Below are 27,124 nucleotides of genomic sequence, written 5' to 3'. Positions count from 1 at the left end.
CTGGTTTCCTCCCAAAGTCCGAAGGTGTGTGGGTTAGGTTTGTTGACCATCATAAATTGACCTTTCATGTCAGGGGGATTAGGAAGGGTACAAGGACATGTACCTGCCTGACAGGTACATATTTATCAAGGACTCGCAGTAGCTGCTCCTTGAACAAGCTCCACATTTCAGTTGTTCCCAGCCCTTGCAGTTTCCTACTCCAACCTATGTATCCTAAATCTCACCTAATAGCCTCATAATTACCTTTCCCCCAGCTATAACTTCTGCCCTTCGGTATATACCTCTCCCTTTCCATCACTAAGGTAAACGTAACCGAATTGTGGTCACTATCACCAAAGTGCTCACCTACCTCAAAGTCTAACACCCGGCCTGGTTCATTACCCAGTACCAAATCCAATGTGGCCTCACATCTTGTTGGCCTATCTACATACTGTGTCAGGAAACCTTCCTGCGCACATTGGACAAAAACTGACCCCTCTAACTTGCTTGAACTATAGCTTTTCCAATCGATATTTATAAAGTTAAGTCGCCCATAACAACTACCCTGTTACTTGTAGGTAAAATGTTAGAATCCGTGATCAAGGAGAAAATAGCAAGGCATCTTGAGGAGAATTGTTTGATAAAGCAGACGCAGCACGGTTTCGTTAAGGGGAAGTCGTGTCTGATGAATTTATTGGAGTTCTATGAGGATGTGTCTAGGGCGGTGGTTAGAGGAGAGCCGGTGGATGTGGTGTTTCTTGATTTTCAGAAGGCGTTTGATGAGGTGCCGCACAAGAGGTTATTACAGGAGGTCAGGGGGCATGGAGTTGGGGGTAGGGTGTTAGCGTGGATAGGGGATTGGCTGTCAAATAAGAGGCAGAGAGTGGGGGTCAATGGGTGCTATTCGGATTGGCGGTTGGTGACTAGTGGAGTGCCCCAGGGGTCAGTGCTGGGGCCTCTGCTATTTACCATTTATATAGATGATCTGGAGGAGGGAACCAAGTGTATGGTGTCGAAATTTGCTGATGACACCAAAATTGGTGGAACGGCAAATTGTGCGGAGGGTGTGGAAAGTCTGCAGAAGGATCTAGATAGGCTGGGTGAATGGGCCAGGAACTGGCAAATGGAATTTAATGTTGGCAAGTGTGAAGTTGTCCACTTTGGTAGGAATAATGGTAGGAAGGACTATTACTTACATGGCGAAAAACTGCAGCATGCGACGGTGCAGAGGGACCTCGGGGTCCTTGTGCATGAGTCGCAAAAACCCAGCCTGCAGGTGCAGCAGGTGGTCAGGAAGGCGAATGGGATGCTGGCCTTCATAGCGAGGGGGATTGAATATAAAAGTAGGGAGGTCTTGCTGCAACTGTACAGGGCACTGGTGAGGCTGCAGGTGGAGTACTGTGTGCAGTTTTGGTCGCCACACTTACGCAAGGATATTTTGGCCTTGGAGGGAGTGCAGAGGAGGTTTACTAGGCTGATACCGGAGTTGAGGGGCTTGAACTATGAGGAGAGGCTGAATAAACTAGGCTTGTACTCGTTAGAGTTTAGAAGAATGAGGGGAGATCTCATTGAGACATATAAGATGTTGAATGGGATGGATAGGATAGAGGTGGAGAGACTCTTCCCGCTCAGAAAAGACAGTAGGACTAGGGGGCACAGCCTCAAGATAAAGGGGGGGCGGTTTAGAACGGAGTTGAGGAGGAACTTCTTCACTCAAAGGGTGGTGAATCTCTGGAATACTCTGCCTGTTGAAGTGGTGGAGGCTGCCTCGCTAAATATATTTAAGACGCGGATTGATAGGTTTTTGATAGGCAAGGGGATTAAGGGTTTTGGGGAGAGGGCGGGGATGTGGAACTGAGACACGACAGATCAGCCATGATCTTATTGAATGGCGGGGCAGACTCGAAGGGCTAGATGGCCTACTCCTGCTCCTATTTCTTATGTTCTTATGTTTCGCTCCTATCCAGGATCATCTTTGCAATCCTTTCCTCTCCATCTCTGGAACTTTTTGGAGGCCTATAAAAAACTCCCAGCAGGGTGACCTCTCCTTTCCTGTTTCTAATCTCAGCCCATACTACCTCAATAGACGAGTCCACATCAAACGTCCTTTCTGCCACCGTAATACTGTCCTTGACTAACAATGCCATGCCTCCCCCTCTTCTACCACCTTCTCTGCTCTGACTGAAACATCTGAACCCCGGAACCTGCAACGACCATTCCTGTCCCTGCTCTATCCATGTCTCTGAAATGGCCACAACATCGAAGTCCCAGGTACCAATCCAAGCTGCAAGTTCATCCACCTTATTGCATATGCTCTTCGCATTAAAGTATACACACTTCAAATCACCCTCCCGCCTGCCAATACACTGCTGTGACCTAGAAACCTTATCCATGACCTCCCTATTCTCATCCTCCTGTACATTGGAGCTACAATTCAGGTTCCCATCCCCCCTCTGAATCAGTTTAAACCCCCCCGAATAGCATTGGTAAATTTTCCCCCCAAGATATTGGTACCCCTGTGGTTCAGGTGCAGACCATCCCTTTTGTAGAGGTCCCACCTACCCCAGAATAAGCCCCAATTGGCCAGATATCTGAACCCTTCCCTCCTTCACCATCCCTTTAGCCACGAGTTCAAATGTTCTCTCTCTCTGTTCTTCTCCATGCTATCCTGTGGCACGGGTAACAAACCAAAGGTAACAACTCTGTTTATTTTAGCCCTAAGCTTACACCCTAACTCCCTGAATTTCAGTCTTACATCCCCATCCCTTTTCCTACCCATGTCATGGGTGCCTACATGAACCATGACTTGGGGCTGGTTCCCTGACCCCTCTAACGTGCTTGAACTGTAGCTTTTCCAATCGATATTTGTAAAGTTAAAGTCCCCCATAACAACCATCCTGTTACTTTCTCTCCTATCCAGGATCATCCTTGCAATCCTTTCCTGTACACCTCTGTGTCGGTTGGAGGAGTGGCCGGGGGGGAGTGGGGGGGGGTGGGGGACATTACACGTTAAGTGTCTCGGCTTCCCTCACCGTTCAAATTTATTAGGTGAAACAAAGTTACCCAGGTCTCCCTACGGCTGACTTCCGGTTTCCTGCTGCTCCGAAACAAAAACAATAGATGCACCTTCCAAATGATTGGATGCACAAGAAGAAGTCCATGCAATGGTAGAAAAATTTGCAGCAGACATCGGCTACCCACATATACCATGTTGTCCACCTCAACTGTACCTTTGAGTCATGATGCTGCTTCTATGGGTGGGCTCTCGGGGGGTCACGTAAAGCAGTTGGCCAGCTGGGACAGAGTGCCCAGCTCCAGGGACTAAGTATGGAGTTCCCCTGTTTGCTGGGAGTGTTGAATCATGGGGTACTCCTTCCTTTTCATTATTCTCTGTCAAAAGTTATTTATCTCAATGAACTATTTATTCATCAATCTATCTGGTGGATGTTTGTCACTAACAATATGACAAAACCTCCCATCATTTTGACAATCTCTATCAGGACAACTCTCTGCCATCTCTCCTCAAGAAAAAAAAAGACACCTAACCTATGAACCATTCACTATTATGTATGGCCAAATATTCCTGGTGTTAACATTGTAACACGTGACTACAAACTCTCCAGTCCCTCTGTATTCTTTTCAAAATATTTAACCCCCTGGATTTGAACTGGAGGCCGAAATCCATCAAGGAGTCATCATGATTCAGACTGAACTGCCGGCGAGCATAAAGGAAGCAGCTTGATTGGAAACTTCCAAAAGGCAATTTGATATGGAAAGGATAAAGAGCAGCTGGAGCAGGGATACACACAGACTGAGTGGCCTCATTATGAGGGGTGCCCTTTCATCATTTACAATCATGTGGAATGATGGGAACAGGTGATGTTTCTGGGAGGGATGGAGATACTTTGATCACCTGATTCAAAGCCAATCATTTTGTTTCCCTTCAGAGGAGGAAACTGGGGAATACCGATGCTGCTGTTAGGCAGGAAGCGGTTCGAGTTACAAATTTGATGGACTCTGTGAGTATTGGCATGGAGGTAAAATTTTTATTTCATTTCCCGCTGTCGGCTGTGCGTTCAGTTCCCACTCTGCCTCTCTCCCTCTCTCTCCACTGCATTCTCTTTCCCTGTGCCACTCTGTGCTCTCTCTCTGACTCCAGTCTTCAGTCATTTCCCTAATCTGCTCTGTGCTCTCTCTCTCTCTCTCCACTGTACATTATCTTTCTCAGTCCCAATCTTTGTTCTCTCTCTCTCTCTCTCTCTCTCGTGTACACTCTCTTTCCATATCCAGCTCTTGTGCTTGCTCTCTCTCTCCCATGTACACTCTCTTTCTCAATTCCACACTAAGGCCTCTCTCACTCTCTGGTGTCCAGTCTTCCTATTTCACTCTCTGTTGTGCACATTCACATTCCCTGTCCTACTGTGTGCTGTCTCTCTCTTTCTCTCACTCTCCTGTGTACTCTCTCTTCCCTTAACCCACTCTGTACTCTCTCTCCCCCATATGCCCTTTCTTTGCCTTTCTCTCTCTGTGCTCTCTCTCTCTCTTCCCCCGTACACTCTCTTTCCCTATCTTGCTCAGTACTCTCACTCCTATATGCACGGTCTTTCCCTATCCCACTCTGTACACTCTCTCTTTCTCCTCTCTCTCTCTCTCTCCGATATATGCTTTCTCCTTCTCCCATATACATACTCTTTTCCTACTCTGTACTCTTTCTTTTGGACTGTGGAAGGAAACTGGAGCACCCGGAAGAAACCCATGAGATACGGGGAGAACATGCAGACTCTGCAAAGACAGTCACACAAGGCTGGAATTGAATCCGGGTCCCTTGTGCTGTGAGACAGCAGTGCTAACCACTGGGTCACTGTGCTGCCCTGGGTCCCTGGCACTGTGAGACAGCAGTGCTAACCACTGGGTCACTGTGCTGCCCTGGGTCCCTGGCGCTGTGAGACAGCAGTGCTAACCACTGTGTCACCATGCTGCCCCGGGTCCCAGGCACTGTGAGACAGCACAGCTAACCACTGTGTCACCATGCTGCCCCGGGTCCCAGGCACTGTGAGACAGCAGTGCTAACCACTGTGTCACCATGCTGCCCCGGGTCCCAGGCACTGTGAGACAGCAGTGCTAACCACTGTGTCACCATGCTGCCCCGCATCCCTGGCGCTGTGACTCAGCAGTGTCTTCACTCTTACAACTTTTTTCCCTGTGGCTTATTTTACTTTCTGACTCATTATAACTTTATTATTTGTTTCCAGTTCATTTCGCTGCAGCATCATCTCTTTGATTTGGTTTGATTTTATTATTGTCACATGTATTAACACACAGTGGCAGCCATTTCAGCCCTGGGAAAAAGCCTCTGAGAATCCACTCGATCTATACCTCTCAACATCTTATACACCTCTATCAGGTCACTTCTCAACCTTAGTCTCTCTAAGGAGAAAAGACCAAGCTCCCTCAACCTATCCTCATAAGGCATGCCACCTAATCCTGACAACATCCTTGGAAATCTCCTCTCACCCTTTTTATGGCTTCCACATCCTTCCTGTAATGAGGTGACCAGAACTGAGCACTGCACTCCAAGTGAGGTCTGACCAGGGTCTTAGAAAGTCGCAGCATTATCTCCCAACTCCTAAACTCAATTCCTCAGGAAGAAGCTGTTCTTGAGCCAGTTGGTACATGATCTCAGATTTTTGAAACTTTTTCCAAATGGAAAAAGGTGGAAGAGAGAATATCTGGAGTGCGTGGGGTCCTTAATTATGGTAGCTGCTTTAACAAGGCAGTGGGAAGTGTGGACAGAGTCAATGGATGGGAGACTGGTTTGCGTGATGGATTGGGTTACATTCATGACCTTTTGTAATTCCTTGTGGTCTTGGGCAGAGCAGGAGCCATACCAAGCTGTCATACAAGTAGAAAGAATGCTTTCTATGGTGCATCTGTAAAATTGGTGAGAGTTGTAGCTGACATGCCAAATTTCCTTCGTCTTCTGAGAAATTAGAAGCGTTGGTGGGCTTTCTTAACTATAACGTCAGCAGGGGGGACCAGGACAGGTTGTTGGTGATACGGACACCAAAAAAATTGAAGCTCTATTATTGTTTTCACTTCATCATTTAGAGTCTTTCATTCCTCTCCTCCTGCGGTCTTTTGTTCCCCACCCCCTGCAGCCTTTCATTCCCCTCTAATCCTTTCATTCCCAAAGTCTGGGGTCTTTCTCTTGGAGTTTCTCTTTTTAGAGTTGCCCTCTCGCTGGGGCCTTGATATTTTTGTCTCTGGTCCTTTATTTCTTCTTGTGGTTGTTTCATTACAAGTCATATAACTTCAATTATCTCTTGAAATGCATTAATGCTTCAAGACTGCCAGTTTTTTAAACTGCAAACAATTGTTTGTGTCTGTGCATTTCCTGTGTTTTTGGAGTCTTGGCAGGAACGTACAGCTGTTGGGCATGTATGGGGTCTCAGGGAGGGGTAGTAACTCTGGTAGGGGAACATATTGTGTCCTTTCAGGGCGGTTTGTCCATCCTTTGTCCTCACCTGGCACTCAGCTCTCACCTGTGGCTCCCCGTAGCTGTTTGCACGCGACAGCGGCCACACCGCAGGCAACGGCTTTGACAAGCCGACTAAACTAGGTGAGGGTAGCCGACGGGTCTCAACTCTCGGTGAGATAGGGAGATGTCTATCCCAGCATGTGAAGACAGAGTCCGATGGATTGAGCGGACAAGACCAATGGAAGGCCCAACGATCAAGAAGGCGGTCTCTACAAGTGTCATGGAACGCAAAGAGCAGGACAAGACACAGAAGATGTCCTGGTCATCCACTGTGCCTAGTCCCATCTCTAGCCATCTCGACTCTTGTCTTGCCACTGGATCAAGGTGGGAATTGAAGAACTAGATGCCCTACTATCAGCAGTGAGCAGTACTGACAAGCTGATCTTGCTTGGCAATTTCAATGCAAGAGTAGGGTGTGACTCTGCAATCTGGCAGGGAATCATTGGGAGGCATGGAGTGGGCAAGTGTAACAGTAATGGCCTACTCTGAATGAAGACCTGCGAAGCACACGACCTCCTCATCACCAACATAACCTTCCGTCTGCCTACCCATAATGAAACCTCCTGAATGCACCCCTGCTTTAAGCATTGGCATCTTATCGACTATATCATTGTCAGGAGAAAAGACAGGCAGGATGTCAGAGTGACCAAGGCCATGTGTGGTGCTGACTGCTGGACAGATCACAGGCTCATTGTCTCCAAAATGAGGCTCCGCATCAGACCCAAGAGGTGACCACAAGGAAGCAAGGTTATGAAAAGAATCAATGCGGCCAAGCTGAAGAATCCCAGCATAGCTTCAGCACTGGCTGAAGACTTAGAAATCAAGCTTGCTGACCTACACCTCGCAGGCAGCACTGAGGATGACTGGGAACACTTCAGGGATGCTATCCATACATTTGTGCTGAAGATGCTCGGGCCCTCTACCAGCAAGCAGCATGATTGGTTCGATGAGAATGACGAGGAGATACAGACTCTACTTGTTGAAAAGCACCATCTTCATCGGGCCTGTCAGAATGACCCATCATCAGCTGCCAAGAAAAATGCTTTTACCAGTGCTCACAGGACAGTCCAGAATAAACTGCGTAAAATGCAGGATGCCTGGCTGAGCGCCAAGGCAGATGAAATACAGAGATACGCTGACAGAAACGACTTGAAACGGTTCTATGAAGCCCGCAGCACTCTCTATGGACCTCAATCTCTCGGGAGATCCCCCCTCCTGAGTACAGATGACACAATTCTCACTACAGAGAAGGCTCAGATCCCGCAGAGATGGGCTGAACACTTTGAAGCCGTCCTCAACCGACCGTCATCTATTAATGATCAGGCAATAGACAGGATTCCCCAGGTTGATATCAACAGCACCATGGATGATCCACCGGTAGTAGCCGAAGTCACGAAAGCTGTCAGCCAGCTATCCAGTGGCAAAGCCCCAGGGGCAGATGCCATACCTGCAGAGATCTATAAAGCTGCTGGTCCTGCACTTATCGAGAAGTTCACTGCATTGTTCCAGTCCTTTTGGAAGCAAGGATCCATTCCCCAGGAACTTAAAGATTCTTCCATTGTACACCTCTACAAGAGGAAGGACAAGTATGCGACAACTACCGAGGAATCTCGCTGCTCTCCATCACAAGAAAAACTTTCGCAAGAGTCCTGCTAAATCGTCTGGTCACTCATCTGCCGCTGGGCCTGCTTCCAGAGTCACAGCGTGGCTTCCGCAAAGGTCGTGGAATTACTGACATGATTTTTGCTGCGCGCCAACTTCAGGAGAAGTGTCAGGAACAGAATTGCAAGCTCTACACAACCTTTGTTGACCTCGCGAAAGCCTTCGACACCGTAAGCCGACAAGGCCTGTGGAGGATCATGTCAAAGTTTGGCTGCTCCCCCAAATTCATTCAGATGGTACACCGGTTCCATGATGGCATTTTGGCCAGAGTACTGGACGTCAGAGAATCCCCTGAGGCATTCCCAGTCACCAATGATGTCAAACAGGGCTGTGTGCTCACACCTACACTGTTCAGCATGATGTTTACTGCCATGCTGAATGATGTCTTTCAGGACAGTGTTGCTGGAATCAGCCTCAAGTACAGAGTGGATGGAAAGCTCTTCAGCCTGAGGAGAGTTCAAGCTATTATCAAAGTCAAAGAGACTGTTCTGAGAGATTTCCTCTTTGCCGATGACTGTGCCCTGTATACTGGCTCAGAACCAGAGATGCAAGTCAGCATGGACAAATTTTCCACAGCTTGTGACAACTTTGGACTCACCATCAACATTAAAAAGACCGAAGTCATGTACTAGCCAGCTCCTCATGCACCGTACACAGAACCCATAACCACAATCAAAAGGTAGAAACTACAGGCAGTGGTCCAGTTCACTTATCTTGGCAGCACCCTCTCCCAAGCAGTGTCTATTGATACAGAAGTTAACTGCAGAATAGCAAAGGCAAGTTCTGTTTTCGGTAGACTGCGCTGAACTGTATAGGAACGTCGAGGAATCAGCTCAGCAACAAAACTGAAGGTCTACAGCGCCATGGTACTCACTACACTCCTGGATGCCTGTGAAACGTGGACTGTGTATCGAAGGCATGCAAGACAGCTCAATCATTTCCACATGACTTGTCTTCGCAGAATATTACGCATCAGATGGCAAGACACTGAAGTTCTCTCTAGAGCAAGTCTACCATCAGTCCACACACTGTTGATGAGAGCGCAGACCCGGTGGGCAGGTCATGTCATCCGTGTGTCAGATGAGCGCATACCCAAGCAGCTCCTTTTCGGGGAACTCTCTGCTGGAAGACACTCGCATGAAGGGCAGAAGAAACGTTTCAAAGACACACTCAAGGCCTCCCTAAAGTCGCTTGACATTGACACGACCACCTGGTAAACTCTGGCACAAAACCGCCCTACCTGGCACTGCCTCATCCACAATGGCCGACAAGCTCTCGAAGCAAGGTGTATTGCTGAAGCACAACTTAAGCGCGAGCTGCGCAAGTCCAGAGCCACCAGCGCAACAACTACAGTGTCTGCACAAGTCTGTCCGATATGTGCCAGGACATTCCGTGCCTGAATTAACCTGATCAGTCATCTTCAGACACACCGCAACCAGCCTCAAAATGACTAATGGTGTTGAGGTCCCCATCGATGACAATGGACGAACAACAACACAGCTCTTCCACTGTTTATCTTTTGTTTCAGCTTGTAGAAAGTTTTGACCTCAGTGTCTGCACCGACCCGTTTGTTTTGTCAGTTGTTTCTTCTCTCCTTGTTTTAACTGTGTTCTTTTTCTCAATTTCACAACTATCTCCAGCAGAACCATAGAGTTATAGAGGTTTGCAGCATGGAAACAGGCCCTTTGGCCTAACTTGTCCATATCCATGTTGAGAATGTCTCTCCTGTCATCTTATTCGTACAGGTGTATAACAAAAACAATCAGCAAAGCGCCTTCCCTGGGCCCATAAGAAAGACCTTTTTTCCTGTCTGGACAATAAATGCCTTTATTTAATACATTTTGACGGTGATTCTCCCAGAAGTGCTGAATTGGTGGGAAAACTGTTCTAGATTGTGACAGTTCTGACAGTTCAGCTTCTCACCCGAATCCCTGTGGTCTGTGCACTGCAGAGACGCAGTCGTGAATATCATTAAACGCTTGGTGGTGGGAGGGGGGCAAGTGGGGCCAAAGCACCTGAAATCGACGGGATGAGCGTGCGCATGTGCACATCGTTGGGAGATCGTGGAAAAGACCTTCCAGCATCAAGATCAGTGGCCTATCAGCCCCGCCAGCTCCATGGCACACTCCTCCATGCTAGTCAGCTGCCACAGGTCAGGCACACCACCAACAGTGTGTGTCATCTCCCATGCAATGTGGATTTTATTTTCCGAGGGGAACATAAGATGTAAAGCAAGAATTAACGTATTGTAGTGCGTGGTGTAAAATGCGCACTTGTGTCTCCGGCGTTGTGCTGGCAGTTTTGAGGAAAGTGGTCACCATGGAAGGGGTGAGGGGAAGGGGTTACATTCTGTTCTTGGGGGAAGGGTCACTTGTTGCATGGCTTTCAGGTGAATAAGCAGGGTTGGAGATGTGTGCCAAGTATACATGAGGTTCTAAGAGGGATGCTCACTCACCCTTGCTTCTTGCAGAAGGTTGTACATTTTTTTTGTGGCACTGCCTGCCAGAGTGCGGTGTCAGGCTCTTGGCATTCACCACTTCTGTTGTTGCAGGAAGTGGTGCTGACACAGTGTGCGAACCAGGCCAACACTGCAAGAACATAAGAACATAAGAACATAAGAAATAGGAGCAGGAGTAGGCCATCTAGCCCTTCGAGCCTGCCCCGCCATTCAATAAGATCATGGCTGATCTGTTGTGGCTCAGTTCCACTTTCCCGCCCTCTCCCCATAACCCTTAATCCCCTCTCTTATCAAAAACCCATCAACCCGCTTCTTAAAAATATTTAGTGAGGCAGCCTCCACCACTTCAACGGGCAGAGAATTCCAGAGATTCACCACCCTTTGAGTGAAGAAGTTCCTCCTCAACTCCGTTCTAAACCGCCTCCCCTTTATCTTGAGGCTGTGCCCCCTAGTCCTACTGTCTTTTTTGAGCGGGAAGAGTCTCTCCACCTCTATCCTATCCATCCCATTCATCATCTTATACGTCTCAATGAGATCTCCCCTCATTCTTCTAAACTCTAACGAGTACAAGCCTAGTTTATTCAGCCTCTCCTCATAGCTCAATCTCCTCAACTCCGGTATCAGCCTAGTAAACCTCCTCTGCACTCCCTCCAGGGCCAAAATATCCTTGCGCAGGTGCGGCGCCCAAAACTGCACACAGTACTCCAGCTGCGGCCTCACCAATGCCCTATACAGCTGCAGCAAGACCTCCCTACTTTTATATTCAATCCCCCTCGCTATGAAGGCCAGCATCCCATTCGCCTTCCTGACCACCTGCTGCACCTGCAAGCTGGGTTTTTGCGACTCATGCACAAGGACCCCGAGGTCCCTCTGCACCGTTGCCTGCTGCAGTTTTTCGCCACGTAAGTAATAGTCCTTCCTACCATTCTTCCTACCAAAGTGGACCACCTCACACTTGCCAACATTAAATTCCATTTGCCATTTCCTGGCCCATTCGCCCAGCCTATCTAGATCCTTCTGCAGACTCTCCACACCCTCCGCACAATTTGCCTTTCCCCCAATCTTGGTGTCATCAGCAAAAGCTTGAGCCCATGTCAGGGTCTTCCACCCAGGAGAGCCTGGACATCCCGAGACCTTCCGACTGCCCTCTTTCTCACACTGGGGCATCTCAGGGCTAACGAGGTGAACAGGGTGGCACAAAGAAATGCCACAGAGGGGATGTCTACCAAGGGCATCACAGGCAGTGGGGCATGCACCACAGCTGGACACCTGCACCTCCGATGTGCATCCTGAGGTAGCACCTAGAAGAAGCAGTCGGCCGCACAAGGTTAGAAAATTGTAGTTCACTAGAGGGTAGGGTTGAGGGTCAGCATTAGTCAGAGTTTGGGAATCATTTATGTTAAGAGCACAATAAACTGTTAATTGCACATCAAGCTGCGACTAATGTGTCTCTGATTCTCTTCACCCACCCCCCACACTGCCCCCTTCAACAGCTCTGTGTTCCCGACTCCGAAACGTAGAGGTTGCCTGTTAAGCCTCGCAGACTCAGCCATGTGTTTAAGAGTGCCTGCCTTACCTTCCCCAACATCCAGTGGACCCTTGATGAAGTGCCCCCCACCCCACCCTACACCAATGCCATTCAATGACGGACTGGGTTGGTGCTTGGCCTTGTTGTAGCAGGTCTCCACCTCAGCCTGGGGCCTCTGTACAGGTGTCATCAGCCATGACCTTAACTTGTTGCCCAGTAGTGCCCAGACTGCACAAAGCAGTCATGGACACCCCCTGGGTGGCGTGCATTGACCTGCATAATCTTGAGCCGATGGTCGCAGTCAATTTGGACATTCAGGGAGTGGAATCCCTTCCGGTTCACAAATCGCAGTGGCCCTGCATGTGGGGCCCGCAAGGTAGTGTGCGTGCCATTCACTGTATATTCAGGATCCCAGCGTTGGAGGCGAAGCTAAGAGCCTGGGCCTTTTGCTGTGCATGGCCCACATTGAAATTAATGAACTGCCCGGCCCAGGCATACAGGGCATTTGTGACCTGCCACGAACATTCTGCATGGGTCCTCACATTTTGATAGATTGAATCAGGGCAGGACTTACTCAGTTAATCTTCTGCGTTGGGGAGTTACAGAACACAGATCTAGGGGTACATGTTCTTAGCTGCTTGAAAGTGGAGTCACAGGTGGAGACTGTGGTGAAGAAGGCATTAAGCATGTTTGGTTTCTTGGTCAAAACGTTGAATACAGGAGTTGGGATGTCTTGTTGAAGTTGTACAGGAATTGGTAAGGCCACACTTGGAATACTGTGTAGTTCTGGTCACCCTATTATAGAAAGGATATTATTAAACTAGAAAGAGTGCAGAAAAGATTTACTAGGATGCGACTGGGATGTTTTTACTCTGGAGCATCGGAGGCTTAAGGGTGATCTTATAGAGGTCTATAAAATAATGAGGGGCACAGATTAGTGAGATAGTCATTATCCTTTCCTAAAGGTAGGCATTCTAAAACTAGGGCATAGGTTTGAGGTGAGAGGGGAGGGATACAAAAGTGTCCAGAGGGGCAATATTTTCAGAGGATGGTGAGTGTCTGAAGCAAGGTGCCAAACAGTAGTAGAGATGAGTACAATTTTGTCTTTTAAAAAGATAACTGCCTTTAAAAGACAACTGACTTTTCAAAACAGTTACGTGGGTAAGATGGGTATAGAGAGATATGGGCCAAATACGGGCAACTGGGACGAGTTTAGGGATTGAAAAAGGGGCAGCATGGACAAGTTGGGACAAAGGGCCTGTTCCCATGCTGTAAACCTCTATAACTGGCAGATATATTTAAAATGTTGGTATCCATGGGTGAGGTGCTGGATGATTGAAGGATAGCTCAAAAAGTAATCCAGGAAATTATAGGCCGATAAGTTTGACGTCAGTCGTAGGTAAATTATTGGAAGGAGTACTAAGATTGGATCTACAAATACTTGGATAGATGGGACTTTTTAGGGAGTGTCAACATGGCTTTGTGCGTGGTAGGTCATGTTTAACCAATCTATTAGAGTTTTCGAGGATGTTACCAGGAAAGTGGATGAAGGGAAGGCAATGGATGTTGTCTACATGGACTTCAGTAAGTTCTTTGACAAGTCCCGCATGGGAGATGAGTTAAGAAGGTTCAGTCACGAGGTATAAATGGAGAGGTAGTAAACTGGATTGGACATTGGCGCAATGGAAGAAGCCAGAGAGTGGTCGTGGAGGATTGCTTCTCTGAGTGGAGGCCTGTAACTAGTATGCCGCAGGGATCAGTGCTGGGTCCATTGTTGTTTGTCAACTATATCAATGATCTGGATGACAATGTGGTAAATTGGATCAGCAAATTTGCTGATGATACAAAGATTGGAGGTGTAGTGGACAGTGAGGAAGGTTTTCAAAGCTTGCAGAGGGATTTGGACCAGCGAGAAAAATGAGCTGAAAAATGCAGACGGAGTTTAATGTGGACAAGTGTGAGGTATAGCACTTTGGAAGGACAAACCAACGTAGAATATACAAGGTAAACAGTAGGACGCTGAAGAGTGCAGTAGAACAGAGGGATCTGGGAATACAGATACATAATTCCCTAAAAATGGCTTCACAGGTAGATTGGGTCATAAAGAGTGCTTTTGGAACATTGGCCTTTATCAGTCAAAGTATTGAGTATAAGAGTTGGAATGTTATGGTGAGGTTGTATAAGACATTGGTGAGGCCGAATTTAGAGTATTGTGTGCAGTTTTGGTCACCTAGTTACAGGAAGGATGTAAATAAGGTTGAAAGAGTGCAGCGAACGTTTACAAGGATGTTGCCAGGACTTGAGAAACCGAGTTACAGAGAGAGATTGAATAGGTTGGGACTTTATTCCCTGGAGCGTAGAAAAATGAGGGGAGATTTGATAGGTGTGTATAAAATTATGATGGGTATAGATAGAATGAATGCAAGCAGGCTTTTTCCACTGAGGCGAGGGGAGAAAAGAAACTAGAGGACATGGGTCAAGGCTGAAGGGGGAAAAGTTTAAAGGGAATATTGGGGGGTGGGGTTCTTCACACAGAGAGTGGTGGGAGTGGTGGGTCAGATCTCAAACAATGACAAGACAGAGTACAGGAATGAAATAGAAAAACGGTGAGCTGGTGCAGCAAGAATAATCTCTCTCTCTCAATGTGAACAAATCGAAGGAGATTATCATCAACTTCAGGAAGCATAAAGGAGAACGTGCCCCTGTCGACGTCAACAGGAATGAAATAGGAAGGGTCGAGAGCCCACCAATGTCTCGACTTTGTCAGAAGCCTAAGAAAATTTGGTATGTTGGCTTCAACTCTGCAATGTTTGGGCAGATGCTCTGCCCAAGACCGCAAGGAACTACAAAAGGATGTGAATGTAGCCCAGTCCATCACGCAAAGCAGCCTCCCATCCTTTGACTCTGTCTACACTTCCTGCTGCTTCGGCAAAGCAGGCAGCATAATTTAGGACCCCACACACCCCAGACATTCTCTCTTCCATTTCTTCTGCTGGGAAAAAGATACAAACGTCTGAGGCCACATACCAACTGACTCAAGAACAGCTTCATCCCCGCTGCTGTCAGACTTTTGAAAGGACTTACATTGCATTAAGTTGATCTTCCTCGACACCCTTGCTATGACGGTAACACTACATTCTGCATTCTCTTGTTTCCTTCTCTATGGAGGGTTTGTTTTGTCTGTAGAGCATAAGAACATAAGAACATAAGAAATAGGAGCAGGAGTAGGCGATCTAGCCCTTCAAGCCTGCCCCGCCATTTCCAGAGATTCACCACCCTTTGAGTGAAGAAGTTCCTCCTCAACTCCGTTCTAAACCGCCCCTCCTTTATCTTGAGGCTGTGCCCCCTAGTCCTACTGTCCTTTCTGAGCGGGAAGAGTCTCTCCACCTCTATCCTATCCATCCCATTCATCATCTTATATGTCTCAATGAGATCTCCCCTCATTCTTCTAAACTCTAACGAGTACAAGCCTACTTTATTCAGCCTCTCCTCATAGCTCAACCCCCTCAACTCCGGTATCATAAGAACATAAGAAATAGGAGCAGGAGTAGGCCATCTAGCCCCTCGAGCCTGCCCCGCCATTCAATAAGATCATGGCTGATCTGTCGCTGCTCAGTTCCACTTTCCCGCTTTCTCCCCAGAACCCAGGGTAGCCAGGGAGCGGGTTGGCCCAGTCGAGGACAAAGAAGGGTATCTATGCATGTAGCCAGGGGAAATGGGCAAGGTATTAAATGAGTTCTTTGCGTGACGATTCTCCATTGAGAAAGAATTGGTGGATGATGTGTCTGGGAAGAAGTGTGTAGATAGTTTAAGTCATGTTGAGATCAAAAAAGTTCTTGAGAGACATTAAGATAGACAAATCTCCAGGACCTGGTGGGATATACCCCAGAATACTGAGAGAGGCAAGAGAGGAGATTGATGGGGCCTTGAGAGAAATCTGTGTATCCTCACTGGCTACAATGGAGGTAAACACAGTAAGAAGTCTCACAACACCAGGTTAAAGTCCAACAGGTTTATTTTGTAGTAAAAGGGTAGGAAAAGGGATGGGGATGTAAGACAGAAATTCAGAGAGTTAGGGTGGAAGCTTAGGGCTAAAACAAACAGAGTGGTTATCTCTGGTTTGTTACCTGTGCCGCGGGATAGCGAGGAGAAGAATAGAGAGAGAACATTTGCACTCATGGCTAAAGGGATGGTGCAGGAGGGAGGGGTTCAGATACCTGGACAATTTGTAGAGGTCCCACCTACCTCATTCTGGGGTAGGTGGGACCTCTACAAAAGGGGTGGTCTACACCTGAACCAGAGGGTGTTAGGGGGAAAATTTGCCAATGTTCTTCGGGGGGTGGTTAAACTGATTCAGAAGGGGGATGGGAACCTGAATTGTAGCTCCAATGAACAGGAGGTTGAGAATAGGGAGGTCATGGATAAGGTTTCTAGGTCACAGCAGTGTATTGGCAGGCAGGAGGGTGGTTTGAAGTGTGTATACTTTAATGGGAGGAGCATACGCAGTAAGGTGGATGAACTTGCAGCCTGGTTTGGTGCCTGGGACTTTGATGTTGTGGTCATTTCGGAGACATGGATAGAGCAGGGACAGGAATGGTTGTTGCAGGTTCCGGGGTTCAGATGTTTCAGTCAGAGCAGAGAAGGTGGTAAAAGAGGGGGAGGCATGGCATTGTTAGTCAGGGGCAGTATTACAGTGGCAGAAAGGACGTTTGATGTGGACCCGTCTATTGAGGTAGTATGGGCTGAGATTAGAAACAGGAAAGGAGAGGTCACCCTGCTGGGAGTCTTTTATTGGCCTCCAAAAAGTTCCAGAGATGTAGAGGAAAGGATCGCAAAGATGATCCTGGATAGGAGCGAAAGTAACAGGGGAGTTTTTATGGGGGACTTTAACTTTACAAATATCGATTAGAAAAGCTATAGTTCAAGTACGTTAGAGGGGTCAGTTTTTGTCCAATGTGTGCAGGAAGGTTTCCTGACACAGTATGTAGATAGGCCAACAAGAGGTGAGGCTTCATTGGATTTGGTACTGGGTAATGAACCAGACCAGGTGTTAGACTTGGAGGTAGGTGAGCACTTTGGTGATAGTGACCACAATTCGGTTACGTTTACCTTAGTGATGGAAACGGATAGGTATATACCGAAGTTATAGCTGGGGGAAAGGAAATTATGAGGCGAATAGGCGAGATTTAGGATACATAGGGTGGAGTAGGAAACTGCAGGGGCTGGGAACAATTGAAATGTGAAGCTTATTCAAGGAGTAGCTACTGCGAGTCCTAGGTAAATATGTACCTGTCAGGCAGGGAGGAAGTGGTCGAGTGAGGGAACCGTGGTGTACTAAGGAAGTTGAATCTCTGGTGAAGAGGAAGAAGGAGGCTTATGTAAAGATGAGACGTGAGGCTCAGTTAGGGCACTGGAGAGTTACAAATTAGCCAGGAAGGAGCTGAAGAGAGAGTTAAGAAGAGCTAGAAGAGGACATGAGAAGACTTTGGCAGGTAGGATCAAGGAGAACCCTAAAGCTTTCTATAGATATCTCAGGAATAAAAGATTGATTAGGGCAAGATTAGGGCCAGTCAGGGACAGTAGTGGGAAGTTGTGCGTGGAGCCTGAAGAGATAGGAGAGGCGCTAAATGAATATTTTTCGTCAGTATTCACACAAGAAAAAGTCAACGTAGTCGAGGAGAATACTGAGATATGGGTTTTTAGACTAGACAGGATTGAGGTACATAAGGAGGAGGTGTTAGCAATTCTTGAAAGTATGAAAATAGATAAGACCCCTGGGCCGGATGGGATTTACCCTAGGATTCTCTGGGAGGCTAGGGAGGAGTTTGCAGAGCCTTTGGCTTTGATCTTTATGTCAAACGCCTTTAGGTTTGCAAAAGGCGTTTCATAAGGTGCCTCACAAAAGGTTGCTACGGAAGGTTAGGGTGCACGGAGTTGGGGGTAAGTTAGCGTGGATAGAGGATTGGCTGTCTAATAGGAAGCAGAGAATTGGAATCAATGGGTGCTCTTCCGGTTGGCAGTTGGTGACTAGTGGAGTGCCGCAGGGATCGGTGCTGGGGCCTCAACTGTTTACCATTTTTATAGATGATCTGGAGGAGGGGGCTGAGTGTGGGGTGACGAAATTTGCTGATGACACGAAGATGAGTGGAAAAGCAAGTTGCATGGAGGGTGTGGAAAGTCTGCAGAGAGATCTGGATAGGCTGAGCGAGTGGGCAAAGACCTGGCAGAAGAAGTATAATGTTAACAAGTGTGAGGTGATACATTTTGGCAGAAATAATAGTAGGAGGGATTATTATTTGAAAGGCGAAAAGCTGCAGCATGCTATGGTGCAGAGGGACCTGGGGGTCCTTGTGCACAAGTCGTAAAAACCCATTCTGCAGGTGCAGCAGGTGATCAAGAAGGCGAATGGAATGTTGGCCTTTATCGCGAGGGGGATAGAACATAAAAGCAGGGAGGTCTTGCTGCAACTGTACAGGGTACTGGTGAGGCCACAGCTGGAGTACTGTGTGCAGTTTTGGTCGCTGCACTTGAGGAAGGATATATTGGCCTTGGAGGGAGTGCAGAGGAGGTTCACTAGGCTGATACCGGAGATGAGGGGGTTGGACTATGAAGAGAGACTAAATAGACTGGGTCTGTACTCGTTGGAGTTTGGAAGGCTGAGGGGGGATCTTATAGAGATGCATAAGATAATGAAGGGGATGGATAGGGTAGAGGTAGAGAGATTCTTCCCGCTTAGGAAGGAGAGCAGGACTAGAGGGCACAGCCTCAAGATAAAGGGGAGGGCAGTTTAGAACAGAGTTGAGGAGGAACTTCTTCACTCAAAGGGTGGTGAATCCCTGGAATTCTCTGCCCGTTGAAGTGGTGGAGGCTACCTTGATAAATATATTTAAGTCACGGGTAGATAGGTTTCTGATAGACAGGGGAATTAAGGGTTATGGGGAGAGAGCGGGAAAGTGGAACTGATCCACTTCAGATCAGCCATGATCTTATTGAATGGCGGGGCAGGCTCGAAGGGCTAGATGGCCTACTCCTGCTCCTATTTCTTATGTTCTTATGTTATGAATGGAGGGAGAGTTAAGCAGAGGTTCAAGATATGTGTATCGTCTCCAGCCAGGACAGTTAGTGAGACATTAACCTGGTGTTGTGAGACTTCTTACTTTCACACTAAGCCTGATCTTTCACACTAGAACTGACCTTTCACACTGAAATGTCTCCATGATCATCCTCAACAGTGGTGCCCCACAAGGCTGTGTTCTCAGCCGCCTCCTATACTCCTTATACACTGACAACTGTGTAGCCAAATTCCCCTCCAATTTGATTTTCAACTGACCTTTCTCACTGAAACTGACCTTTCACACCAAAACAGAGTTTCACATTGAAAATAACTTTTCTCATTAAGACCATATAACCTAGGAATAGACCATCTGGCCCCTGAAGCCTGCTCCGCCATTCAATAAGTTCATGGCTGATCTTTTCGTGGACTCAGCTCCACTTACCCGCCCACTCACCATGACTCTTAATTCATTGACTGTTTAAAAATGTATCTATCCTTGCCTTAAAAACATTCAATGAGGTAACCTCAACTGCTTCACTGGGCAGGGAATTCCACAGATTCACAACCCTTTGTGTGAAGAAGTTCCTCCTGAACTCAGTCCTAAATCTGCTTCCCCTTATTTTGAGGCTATGTCCCTAGTTCTAGTTTCATCCACCAGTGGAAACAACTTCCCTGCTTCTATCTTATCTATTCCCTCATAATCTTATATGTTTCTATAAGATCTCCCCTCATTCTTCTAATTTCCATTGAGTATAGCCCCAGTCTATTCAGTCTCTCCTCAAAAGCCAACCCTCTCAACTCTGGAATCAACCGAGTGAATCTCCTCTGCACCTCCTCGAGTGCCAGTATATCCTTTCTCAAGTAAGGAGACCAAAGCTCCATAGTACTCTAGTTCACTCATCTTAGTGTCATCTGTAGCACCTTATACAGCTGCAACATAACCTCACTGTTTTTAAACTGCATCCCTCTAGCAATGAAGGACAAAATTACATTTGCCTTCTTCATTACCTGCTCCACCTGTAAACCAACTCCTTGTGATTCATGCCCAAGGACACCCAGGTCCCTCTGCACAGCAGAATGCTGCAATTTTTTACCATTTAAATAATAGCCCATTTTGCTGTTATTCCTACTAGAATGAATGACCTCACATTTACTAACAGGTGCCATTCCCTTTCCCACTCACTTAGACTGTATCCCTTTGCAGACTTTCAGCGTCCTCTGCACAGTTTGTTCTGTCACTCATCATAGTGTCATCTGTGAACTTTGACACACTACACTTGGTCCCCAACTTCAAATCATCTATGTAAATCGTAAACAATTGCGGTCCCAACACTGATCCCTGAGGCACATCACTAGTCACGAATCGCAGCCAGAAAAACACCCATTTACCCCCACTCTTTGCTTTCTGTTAGTTAACCTGTATTCTCTATCCATGCTAATACATTATCCGTAACACTGTGCAGCTTTATCTTGTGTAGCAGTCTTTGGTGAGGCACCTTGTCAGATGCCTTCTGGAAATCCAGATAAATCACATCCACAGGTTCTCCATTGTCCACTGTGCATGCAATGTTCTCAAAGAATTCCACCAAATTAGTTAAACATGACCTGCCCTTCATGAACGCATGCTGCGTCTAAAAAGTGGTAAAACTGACCTTTCTCACTGAAACTGACCTTTCTCACTCAAACTGACCTTTCATACTGAAACTGACCTTTCACACTAAAATTTATTCTCAGGCCTCCCAGAGTAGCTGGGAGCTGGTTTGTAGCATTTGGTGGCTGTATACAATTCTTGTACCTGTTTCCCTGTACAACATGGCCTACTGATCAGCTAAATTCAACCAGCACAAGGTCAGAATCTGGCTAGAAATCCTCAGCTCCTTGCTTGGTTAAGTCAGAAGGAATGGAGTGCTAATCCAATAGCATTGCCTCTTCCACCAGCTCTGCTCTGGCCCAACACCTTATTCAGTTTATAATCCTTCCAGTGTCTCAACAGCTTCCACTATGACATTGACAACACCGTCCTTCATAAAGACAGATAGGAAACATTAATTTGTCACCTCTGCTGTGCTCTCTTCCTCTCTTTGCATCTCTGATTTCCTTCTTCAATTTCCTTGGAAAATTCGATAGTCACCTTGTTTAGTTTGATTTGATTATTGTCACATATTAACATACAGTGAAAAGTACTATTTCTTGCACACTGTACAGACAAAGTATACCATATATAGCGAAGGAAAGGAGAGGTTAGAGAATGTAGCGTGGCGGTCATGTCGAGAAAGATCAACTTAATGCAAGCTAGGTCCATTCAAAAATCTGATGGCAGCAGGGAAGAAGCTGTTCTTGAATCAGTTCTTGACCTCAGACTTTTGTATCTTTTTCCTGACTGAAAATGGTTGAAGAGAGTATATCTGGGTATGTAGGGTCCTTAATTATGTTGGCTGCTTTGCCGAGGCAGCGGTAAGTGTAGACAGATTCAATGGATGGGAGGCTGGTTTGAGTGATGAACTGAGCTTCGTTCACGACCTTTTGTAGTTTCTTGTGGTCTTGGACAGAGCAGGATCTATAGAAGCTGTGTTCTAACTGGAAAGAATGCTCTCTATGGTGCATCTGTAAAAGATGGTGAGATTTGTGGCAGACATGCCAAATTTCCTTAGTCTTCTGAAAAAGTAGAGGCGTTGGTGGGCTTTCTTAACTGTAGTGTCAACATGGGGGGACCAGGACAGGTTGTTGGTGATCTGTACACTGAGAAACCTGAAGTTGTTGACCCTTTCTACTTTATCCCTGTTGATGTAGACAAGGGCATGTTCTCCTTTACACTTCCTGAAGTCGATGACAATCTTCTTGGTTTTGTTGACATTGAGGGAGATTAATGTTGCCGCACCAGTTCACCAGATTCTCTATCTCATTCCTGTACTCTTTCTCGTTATTGTTTGAGATCCGACCCGCCACAGTGGTGTCGTCAGCAAACTTGCAAATTGAATTGGAGGAGAATTTGGCTGCCTTGTGATTGGTTGTTGTTTTTATGTGCCTATCAGAGAAATTCATTCAGCTCAGTTTATGACACCCTGTCTTTTCATCAGTACTTTTCGAAAATGCAAGTTCGTGTTGTGCTGGTTGCAGTTGAGGCATGGACAACAGATAAAATCCGTGTGAACCCTAATCTTGTGCAGACTCTGGAGCGATTCAGGCGATGGAGACAAAGAGACCTTCTACCAAGGATACCTCATGACAATGCTCAACTCATACTGTGAGTATCTGACACATCATTCTCTCACAACAAACCAACCCTGGGTAGAAATAGATATCATAGAATCCTACAGTGCATTCAGCCCATCGAGCCTAACCTGTCAACATTCCCACCCAGGCCCTATACCCATAACCCCACGCATTTTTCCTCGCTTAGGCGCCCTTCCACTGAGGGGCAATTTGACATGGACAACCCACCTATCCTGCACATCTTTGGACTGTGGGAGGAAACTGGAGCACCCGGAGGAAACGCATGCAGACATGGAGAGAATGTGCAAACTCCACAGTCACCCGAGGAATTGAATTGAACCTGGGTCACAGGCTCTGTGAAGCAGCTGGGCGTTGAAGGATAGATGCTCTGTCAGAGAGTTGGTGCAGACTCGATGAGCCGAATGGCCTTCTTCTGCAGTGTAAAGTTTTTTAAAGTCAAGTTTATTTATTGGTATCACAAGTAAGACTTACATTAACAATGCAATGAAGTTACTGTGAAATCCCCCTAGTCACCACACCCCAGCACCTGTTCAGATCAATGCACCTAACCAACATGTCTTTCAGAATGTGGGAGGAAACTGGAGTACCCAGAGGAAACCCATGCAGGTAAGGGGCAAATATGCAAATGCCACATAGACATTAACCCAAGCTGAGAATCGAACCCAGATCCCTGGCGCTGTGAGATACCAGTGATAACTACTGTGCCATGTGTCGCACCTAGGGATTCTATGTCGGGGATTCTGTGTTGGAGATTCTGTGTTGGGGATCTAGAGACCCAGGGTAATGGTCTCGGTAACCAGGTTCATATCCCACCATAGCAGATGGTGAAATCTGAATTCAATAAAATTCTGGAATTAAAAGTTTAATGAAGACCGTGAAACCATTATCCATTACTTTAAAACCCCATCTGGTTCATAGGGAATCATAGAGGTTTACAGCATGAAAACAGGTTCTTCGGCCCAACTTGTCCATGTCGCCCCCTCTTTTTTAAAGCCCTAAGCTAGTCCCAGTTGCCTGCATTTGGCCCATATCCCTCTATACTCATCTTACCCAAGTAACTGGCTAAATGCTTTTTAAGACAGAATTGTATGTGTGCTACTACTACCTCTGGTAGCTTGTTCCAGACACTCACCGCCCTCTGTGTGAAATCATTACCCCTCTCGACTCTTTTGTATCTCTCCCCTCTCGCCTTAAACCTATGCCCTCTAGTTTTAGACTTCCCTTCCTTTGGGAATAGATATTGACTATTTCACTGCCCCTCATTGTTGTATAGACCTCTACAAGATCACCCCCTCAGCCTTCTACACTCCAGAGAAAAAAGTCCCAGTCTATCCAGCCTCTACAACCACCCTCTGGCTTCTGTCGTCAAGCCAATTTTGTATCCGTTTAGCTACCTCACCCCAGATCCCGTGAGATTTAACCTTATGCAACAACCGACCGTGCGGTACCTTGTCAAAGGCCTTGTTAAAATCAGTGTAGACAACATGAACTGCACTGCCCTCATCTGCCCTCTTGGTTACCCCTTCAAAAAACTCAATCATATTTGTGAGACATTATTTTCCACTCACAAAGCCATGCTGACTGTCCCTAATCAGTCCTTGTATCTCTAAATGCCTGTAGGTCCTGTCTCTCAAAATACCTCCAACAATTTACCCACCACAGATGTGAGGCTCACTGGCTTGTAGTTCCCAGGTTTTTCCCTGCAGCCCTTTTTAAACAAGGGCAGAACATTTGCTACCCTCCAATCTTCAGGCACCTCACCCATGACTATCAATAATTCAAATATCTCTAATAGGGGACCCACAATTTCCTCCCTAGCCTCCCCCAGGGTCCTGGGATACACTTCATCAGGTCTCCCTCAGTGTCTGCGAAAAGGTACTGGAGTGTGGCGATAAGGGAATTTTCACATTAACTTCATTGCAGTGTTAATGTAAGCCTACTTGTGACTAATAAATAAACTTTAAACTTTAAAAATGTTTGGTACTACGCGCAAATCATGAATGACGTCTTTTCTCTCTGATAGGCAGCAAGTCACTCAGAAACAGCTTGAATCAGCATCCTAAGGATGGACTGCAACTGCAATATTCACCCTGCACACACACACACACCTCAATGTGCACTAGGCACTGCATTGATTTAGTGTACCTCAGGCAGAGACAGAGAAATCCAAGTTCACCGGCACTCAGAGGACTTTGTTTAAAGTCATTTTCAGGATGTGGGTGTTGCTGACTGTGCTAATATTTATTGTCCATTCCTAACTTTCAGAGAGTTACACTGCAAAGCACTCAGTGCAGTTTGGTGAATGATGAGCTTGTCATGGGTCCTCACTGGTTGGGAGATGCCAGTCTCACCCTGGGAACAAACACAGTCCTGGGCAGCTCTGCTATTTACACTGCGCGAGGGCCTGAGATCAGACATCCCACCGTCTCCTGCAGGATCTCTCTCCCTTTTGCCCTGGGTGAGTTCATCCTGCAAAAAGGTGGTCAGACTCTGAGCAGGATGGATGCCAAGATAGATTATAAAGGTGCCAGAGATTCCTGAGGGGACTTGTCCCAGAGCTGAAGATGCCAGCTGTATAGGATGTAAGCGATGAAGATGTTGACATGTTTGTGAGAGTCAGTGCTGATGTCTGTTGGGGTGGTAGTGTGATGATCTCTGTGAATGGTTGATGGGCTTTGAGACTGTGAGCTGAGAAGTGGGAAGAGCCTGACTTACCTTGGCAGAGTGGATGAGCTCATTCATCCTTCTCCTGCACTGGATGGCACTCCTGTCATGATGTGGGTATGCCGGCGTTGGACTGGCGTAAACACAGTAAAAAGTCTGACAACACCAGGTTTTAGTCCAACCTATTTATTTGATAATATTCTCACTAGCTTTCGAGGGGACAGCCTCTTCACCTGACGAAGAGGCTGTCCCCTCGAAAGCTAGTGAGAATATTATCAAATAAATAGGTTGGACTAAAACCTGGTGTTGTCAGACTTTTTACTGTGGCACTCCTGTAGCCAGAGTTGGCGCTGAACTCACTCGCTCACTCACTAGAAGGAGAATTTCGCATTATGGTAGAATTTATCCACCAACCTCACTTCATTGATGAGGTTGGTGGATTTCCTTCTATGATCACAGGTATAAGGTATCTCACTGTGTCTCGGATAAGCCCTGAAGATCCTCATCACTGAATTTGAGGATAGCAGCTGTTTGCTTTTTGAAGCCATCACTCAGCTGTGACCTGTGGATAGTGAATTGGTGTTCTCGAACGACCTTTAAACTTGGTACCTGGCAAGAGAGTCCAGTAAGGTCACAAAAGAGGACGCCAGCTCACACTGCCACATCGAAACAGAGAAAATAGAAGCAGGAGCAGGCCATTCAGCCCTTCAAGCCTGCCCTGTCATACATTTTCATCATGACTGATCATCAAATTCTATATCCCAATCCCACCTTCCTCCCAAATAGTGAGGGGGAACCAGCTCCCCCTCACCATTTACCTGAATGCATGAAGCATTTGAAACAAAGTGAATGAGCTGATGGCGCAAATCAGCACAAATGGATATGATCTAGTGGCCATTACGGAAACGTGGTTGCAGAGTGACCGGGACTGGGAACTGAATATCCAGGGGTGTCAGACATTTAGGAAGGATAGACAGGAGGGAAAAGGAGGTGGGGTAGCTCTGTTAATAAAGGATAACATCAGGGTGGTAGCAAGGGAAGATATAGGCTCCAAAGAGCAAAACGTGGAATCGTTGTGGGTGGAGATAAGGAAGAGTAAGGGGAGAAAGTCGCTGGTGGGTGTGGTCTATTAGCCCCAAATAATAACTTTGAGGTGGGGCGGGCTATAAACAAGCAAATAATTGATGTGTGCAGAAACGGAACGGCGATAATTATGGGGGATTTTAATCTGCATATTTATTGGTTGACTCAAGTCGGACGCGGTGGACTTGAGGAAGAGTTCTTTGAATGCTGTCGGGACAGTTTCCTTGAACAGTATGTAACGGAACCTACGAGGGAGCAAGTTATCTTAGATCTGGTACTGTGTAAGGAGGCAGGAAGAATTAGGGATCTTCTTGTGAGGGATCCTCTTGGGATGAGTGATCATAGTATGGCTGAATTTCTGATGCAGATGGAGGATGAGAAAGTAGGGTCCCAAACCTGTGTCCTCTGTTTGAACAGAGGGGAGTATGATAAGATGAGGGCAGAATTGGCTAATGTAGATTGGGGGCGCAGATTGGTCGGTAGGATGACTGAGGAACAGTGGAGGATTTTTAAGGAGATCTTTTTCGGTACTCAGCAGAAATATATTCCGATGGTAAAGAAAGACTGTAAGAGAAGAGATAGCCAGCTGTGGTTATCGAAGGAAATAAAGGAGAATATTAAATTAAAAGATGATGCGTACAGAGCCGCTAAAAATAGTGGGCAATTAGAAGATTGGGAAAGATTTAAAAATCAACAAAGAATGATTAAGAAAGCGATAAAGAAAGGAAAGATAGAGTATGAAGTTAAACTAGCTCTAAATATAAAAAATGATAGTAAAAGTTTTTACAAAGATATAAAGAAGAAGAGACTGGCTAGAGTGAATGTTGGACCCTTGGAGGAAGAGAGGGGGGATTTAGCGGTGGGTAATGAGGAAATGGCTGAGACTTTAAATAAGTTTTTTGTGTCGGTCTTCACGGTGGAGTA

The 27,124-nt window shown here is 46.6% G+C and overlaps 1 protein-coding gene across 1 annotated transcript in view; it reads left to right on the top strand.

Moving 5' to 3' along the window:
• LOC145348492 (disintegrin and metalloproteinase domain-containing protein 8-like) overlaps positions 1 to 24,516 on the top strand; it is a 120,812-nt gene extending 96,296 nt beyond the window's left edge. Inside the window, exons 6-8 of the mRNA XM_080196683.1 lie at positions 3,927 to 3,998; positions 22,297 to 22,463; positions 24,477 to 24,516. Of these exons, the coding sequence (XP_080052809.1) occupies positions 3,927 to 3,998; positions 22,297 to 22,463; positions 24,477 to 24,516 (279 nt within the window). The remainder of the gene's footprint in view (positions 1 to 3,926; positions 3,999 to 22,296; positions 22,464 to 24,476) is intronic.
• Positions 24,517 to 27,124: the final 2,608 nt, after the last annotated feature.

The sequence above is a fragment of the Carcharhinus amblyrhynchos genome, chromosome 1 (assembly GCF_965287045.1).
Source record: "Carcharhinus amblyrhynchos chromosome 1, sCarAmb.v2.hapA, whole genome shotgun sequence".
Classification (NCBI taxonomy): domain Eukaryota; kingdom Metazoa; phylum Chordata; class Chondrichthyes; order Carcharhiniformes; family Carcharhinidae; genus Carcharhinus; species Carcharhinus amblyrhynchos.
The sequence above is the reverse complement of the archived record's forward strand: the minus strand, read 5'-3'. Positions and strand labels throughout refer to the sequence as shown.